The sequence below is a fragment of the Fringilla coelebs genome, assembly GCF_963513975.1.
Source record: "Fringilla coelebs genome assembly, chromosome: 2".
In the NCBI taxonomy this organism is placed as follows: domain Eukaryota; kingdom Metazoa; phylum Chordata; class Aves; order Passeriformes; family Fringillidae; genus Fringilla; species Fringilla coelebs.
Window position 1 is genome coordinate 33,797,866 of NC_140029.1, and position 6,000 is coordinate 33,803,865.

General features: G+C 44.7%; 1 protein-coding gene across 2 annotated transcripts in view; it reads right to left on the reverse strand.

Annotated features, from left to right (window-relative positions):
• SLC9A7 (solute carrier family 9 member A7) overlaps nt 1-501 on the reverse strand; it is a 67,985-nt gene extending 67,484 nt beyond the window's left edge. For both annotated transcript variants that reach the window (XM_084226221.1, XM_084226220.1), the window contains exon 1: nt 146-501. In XM_084226221.1, coding sequence (XP_084082347.1) covers nt 146-413 — 268 coding nt within the window. In that variant the 5' untranslated portion in view covers nt 414-501. The remainder of the gene's footprint in view (nt 1-145) is intronic.
• Between the last annotated feature and the right edge of the window lie 5,499 nt (nt 502-6,000).

A 6,000-nucleotide genomic window follows, 5' to 3' on the forward strand; every position in this document is an offset into this window, starting at 1 on the left:
CGGCTCGGTTCTGCTCCGGCGGCACTGAGGGGCGCGGCTGGCACCGGGCCCTCCACCGCCCCCCGCCCCTCGCCCCTCCCAGCACCTGCCGGGGCTGACACCGGGGCTGAGGCGCGGGCGGTGCCGCGGCCCCGGCGGGACTCACCATAGATCATGGCCAGGCCGGTCTCGTGGAGAAAGCGGACGCGCCGGTGCTTGAAGAGCCAGATGGTGAGGATGGTGAGGGTGAGGAGCAGGATGAAGGTGAGCAGGCTCACGCTGTCCTGCCGGTGGCTCTCCTCCGCCTCCTTCTCGGTGGCGAGCTCCTCCATGGCGCTGCTGCTGCCGCCGCTCCGCTCCGCCGCTCGCAGCCCCCCGGCTGCCAGCAGGAGCAACGAGAGCAGCGGGAGCCGGCGGCGCAGGGGCTCGGCCATGGCTGCGGAACCCGGGATGCCGCTGCGCCCCGTCTCCCTCCCGCGGCGGCGGCGGCCCACGGGCACTGCCCACCGCCCGGCCGGCCGGCGGGGGAGGGAGCGGGGAAGGGAAAGAAGGAGGGCGGGAGGGAGCGGCCCCGGCGCGCAGGAGACCGCCCGCCGCCGCCGCCTCCCCCGGCCCCTTAAAGGCGCAGCCCCGCCGGCGCTCGCCTCGGCCGGGCAGCGAGCGCTGCTCCGCCGGGAGGACGCGGCGCCGCTGCTCCCCCCGTGCCCGGCCCGGCCAGCCCCGCCCGGCGGAGGTGTCGGAGTGGGCGAGGTTCCCCCGCCCCCGCGGGGCTGGTTCTGCTCCGGGAGCTCCAGGAGCCGCCTCGGTGGCGCGGGCAGAGCTGCGGTGCCGGTGCCGCTCTCCCTCCCCGCGGTGCAGAGCGAGCCTGGGAGCGGCTCTCACACCGGGGCCGTGCTGGAAATCGTCACCCCAGAGCCCGCCTTGCCCATGGCTGGGCTCGAACTGGGCCAGGAGCCGACGGCCCCGTGAGATCTGGCAGGGAATAAGCACTGAAGTCGCTATTTTTTGTCTCTATTTTTTTTTTTTTTAATTACGACGTAGGAAAACTTACTAACGTAAATTGCTGACTTGGAGGTTTTCATCCAGGTACATCCTACTGGACATTTGCTTCTAGGAAACAAGACAATTGTAGGAAATGAATAGAAAGCTAGTCAGCAATTTTCATTTGAATTTATTTTTTTTCTGAAAAGAAAAAGAGCATATGTTTACTGTTTGAAAATCATCTTGAGTTCGGGGAAAGAAAGAAAAGTCACTTTTTGCAGGCAACCCAAAATCAGCACTTTCTCCTTTAGCTTTTTTTTCTTTTTCTTAAATGAGTCACAACCCCTTTAAAAGATGAAACGTGAAACATTGAGCAGTAAAATTGTTTGGGTTTAAAGAAATACAAAGAGCTGGAAAACTATGTTTGTGTTTTCTTTTGGGGTTTTGTTGGTTGGTTGGTTTTGGTTTTTTCTTTTACCAGCTTTGGCAGGAGAGTGCTCTGCCTTTTTCTACCAGAGGAATACCTCCAGCTTCCAGTGGTGGTGTAAGCAGTGCTGACATTTCTGCTCCCGGGGACTTTCTCCCAGAGTTATTTTCAATCACAACATCTAACATGTATTTTTAGCCATTATATTGTGTAAAAATAAGACACAGTAACTTTGGCCACATCTTTAATTAGTGGCATGCCAAGTCTTATCTCCTTTAGTGTTGTGCTCTTTCTTTACACTGTCACCATATTTCTGAGGGTATTTATTGGGAAGCTATAGTCACAAGAAACTTTTATCTCCTACTAATGCATCTGGAATTGTCTTTGTGTTATATGTTATTTTTTCGAAATTCCCTTTTATAAATATTTCAAGATGACAGCTATGTAAATCTATAACTCAATTTATATCTAGTCCTTTTAAAGACAGTATTTATGCAAACTCTCCTTAACAACTTTAAAAATCCAGTGTAATTAGGTGCAATTATATTTAAATATTTGATTGTGCAGGGTTGAAAGCTTGCTTTGATAGTGCCATCATTTGTAAACGTCTTAGAGATGAAAAGAAGTAATTTGCCTTGAAGACCTAGCTCTTAAACCTATGTAAACCATTAAAAATTACTGCCTCAAGGTTGACTTATGTTAAATCTCATATTCAAAATTAACATTTCTGGCATAATGAGAACATTATACCACTGAATCTTTACTATGTATCTTTAGGACATACAATCTACGTACAATGTAACATATATCTTTAGGATGTAACTACCTACAGGCGTCCTAGCAGACTAGAGTTCTGCACTACAGGGCTAAGTCTGTGTAATGTTAATAAAGTTTTAAAATAAAACACTGGATAGCAATAACAGGCTCTTGTCTGTGGGTTTGGTTTTTAGGTGCTGCATAGTGCTGGGCAAAGTCTGTACAATTTCCATGTATATTGTAATTTTATCCACTTCTCAGCGAAGCTGCAGTCAGGGTCTTAAGTTACTTCCTGACAAGTCTTCCACCACTAACCTGTGTTTTATCCTTCTACAGCACACTACATACTATGCCTCTTGCTCTCCATGCAATAATGAGAATTATCCAGGCATTTTTTAAATACTTAAGAATAGTAAAAAATTTTCCTTTTTTTTTTTAGCTGAACTCTGTTGTTTATGGAGGAAAGCATTCATCCATGGTTTGATGCGTCAGTGCTGCCCTCAGCTCAAGCCTTGAACTCCCACATTCACATTTACCAGGCTTTTTCACTGCTATCCTGCCCCTGTAGCCTTGCACAGGTATCACCTTGTCCTAGCAATCTTTCTTCAATTATTTTTATCAAACTAAAAATATAATGTTCACTACTGTTGTGTGCAAAAGTGAGTACAGCTTATTCTTTCTCTGGACTGTGTGTGTGTAACTAAATCCTGTATGCAAAATGGTGATGGGAGCATGATTGTTTCTGTCTGTGCACAGCATCAAAGTTTAATAGTGATGTAATTGACTTCTCTTCAACTCAGTGTTCCATCTAATAAGTTGTTGCCAGGGAACTTGATACTCAGAGCATATTTGATTTGTACAGGCCATAACTTGCTGTCTCTTTACACTCATGGATTGGCATCATGGTGCATAAATACTTAAACTGATTCAAACTGCATCATCTAGAGTGTATGCTATCAACTAAGGAAAAAAGGTATCAGGTTGAGCTTCTTTATACATCTCTGTAAACCAGGCTGCATCCTTGTCAGAGGGTTGTGTTGACGCAGCTCAGCTCCTCGCAGTGGTGTAACTCCCAGGTCTCCATGCTGTTTTCAGTCCATTAGGAACATCAGTAATCTCACCTCAAGGGGTAGCTCCACCACTGTAATAGCCCTGCAGTTACAGTTTTTGTTCCAGACTGATTTTGGCAGGTCTCCACCTGCCTTCCCAAGCTGTTCTGCTCTAAAACTTCATGTACTCTACAGGTGGGACCTCTGCCTGACAGCCGCCACATATGTTGCAGAAGTCAGCCTGCCTGCTTAGCAAAACTGTCATTTGAGTCTATTCCTGCTTCCTATCCATTTGTTAATTTTGATCTGGACCCAGGCAGAGGTCTTTGATCTGCTTGCTGTTTGAGAGGACCATCTTGAGGCAGAAACAATGAGGTGTGCTTTGGGAGATGAAAGGCCAAGAGGATAACAACAGAGGTATGAAAAGCTTCAAACTAAACTATAAGATGGCAATGAAATAGGTCAGAGGACAAAATATAGCCATTCAACAGAGTTCAACCATACTTGGAGAGATGCAGGAGGATTTTTGTATTAAATGCTAATAAATATTTACATTTCTACACAGTTAGTAATTGACTGGCAGGATTGAGTCACGGGAGTCTGGCCAAAACACCACAGAGACCAATATGGTTCAGCCTAACCTTTCCCTACCAGTCTTGTCTAATTAAAATGTTCATTCTGCCAGAAGCCCATCAAAGAGCCCATTCAGCATTTTTATAGCTTTGTTTGTCAAGAGAGTCATTGTTATCACATGAACTGATACACACTTTGGGTTTATTCTTGTTCCCAGAGTTGACTATTGTAATGTAAGGCAAGTGCAAGGTCCTATTTTCAATCACTTTCTCTCCAACTGTTGATGGTAACATCATCCACTCCTTGTCAATCACACTGGAGAACTGGTGCTCTATTGAGACCTTTTCTGTATTGTGCAAGTCTGTTGAGACTGGCCCTTTGTGCTGCTGAAAGCAGCAGTTTTGAGATTTTCACTGATCTAACATGCTGCTGTAGGACTGATTCTGGTAGAGAAAGGTCTCACTTTGCTTGGGCTTATAAAAAATGGAAAATCAAACAAATCCTTCTCTTAATACATGGCATGTTTATGCAACTGCCTTTGCACGCTCACATTTTCTAGCACATAATTCCAGAATGCAGTAGCAAGTTGATTAGCTGTCAGGTCAGCCTTGTAGAGCAGCTGCCATGTCAGCCACGCTCCTTTCTCCTCCTTGTTTCTCCTTTCTTCCTTTTTAAGCCAAACCCTCCCATCACTGTGCTTTAAAATGCCAACCCATTTTGAACCTATAGCTGACTGGCACCAGTGGCATCATCTTGTGGGCAACTCTCCTGTGTCTGTGTAAGATATCCACATACCCCAGGATCCCATAAAACGTGCCCTATTGAGAGGTGAGGTTAAAGACAACTAAGTGTTCTGCAATTGAATTCTGAAGAACATGTCATATTTTTACTGAAAACCATTTCTTTTCTAATCTCCAGCTTGTTGGAAGTGCTAACAATTGTGACACATTTTTCTGCTTGTACCAGTTCTGCAGAGGTGTCATATAGCTGAGAAAATGTCAGGACTGCCATTTTCCATCAAGGCAAATGCAGAAATCATAATTAGCCTTTACAGTAGACAAAGTCTAGCTAGAGTAAAAGCTGTTTTGTGCTATTTGCAAGATGCAGTAGTCACTCATCATGCAGCCACAACTCACAGCTTTTCAGTCATGATAAACTTTCAAGGTGTCTGAGAGGGATATGACTAGAAATTTTATCTATGTAAGAGTGCTCTGTCATCTCCCTTCTACCCAAACAGATTTATTTCACCTTCTAGCTGTATGTGATATCAGCAAGTGCCGTTCTACTAGGGGCAAAGCAGGTTGTCTCTTTTTCCCCAGAAGAAGGCAGTTCATTACCCTTTACAGGTGCACAACAGGGTTATGACTTCCAAAGTTGTGATCACTCAAAGAAGGAGCTAAGCAATCATTCTTCTCATCAGTCATCACTTCCCACCATGTTCCCCATAAATATTGAAACAAGTGAATATCACAGCTCAACAAGTCCCACAACTCAGCCTGTGCCAGAAGAATCTGAAAAAACATTCTAGAAAAGAGTAAGTGAGCCCCAGGTGAGGCTTGTGAATTATGATTTGACCTTGTGCATAAAAGAAGGGGCTATGTGAACATCACTTGAAACTGCAAATATGCACATAGATGCTCCATTATTGACAGCTGTCAGTTGACCACAACCAGAAACAGTGTCTGCAAAAGGTTTCCCTGAATACAGTTCAGAAGTGTAAAGGAGGAAAAATTGGGGAAAATGTGGGTACAGTGTTGTGGCATTCAAATTTGTTGTAAAATATTTCTATTCCATATTTACATAATTATACAAAACATAATGACAAAAGAAAAAAAAAAAAAAAACAAGCAAACAAAACCCCTCAAAAAACAAAAAAAAAAAACCCAAACAACCAAAGCTCTCTGTTCTCTTTTGATGGAGAAACAGAAAGTCAAAATTCTGCTTCATTAAATCTTGACTATGTTCAATATGTATGCCTTATGCCTGTGGGCATTGCACAGGCTAGAAAATGAATCTTAGTCAATAATGTTATGCTAAGTATCCTGGCTTCATCTGAATTAGGCAGCCCAGAGGCATGGTGAGACGTTGGACAGAAAAAGGTCAGATCTGTCCTGAGAAGTTATGTCTGAAGGTGCTTATTTTTGCTCTTTTTCTGGAAAGGAGTGGTCAAAGAAGAAACTTCTAGTTTCTCCTACAGGAAAACAAGTTTTCTTAGAAATAGGAGATCCTAAAACA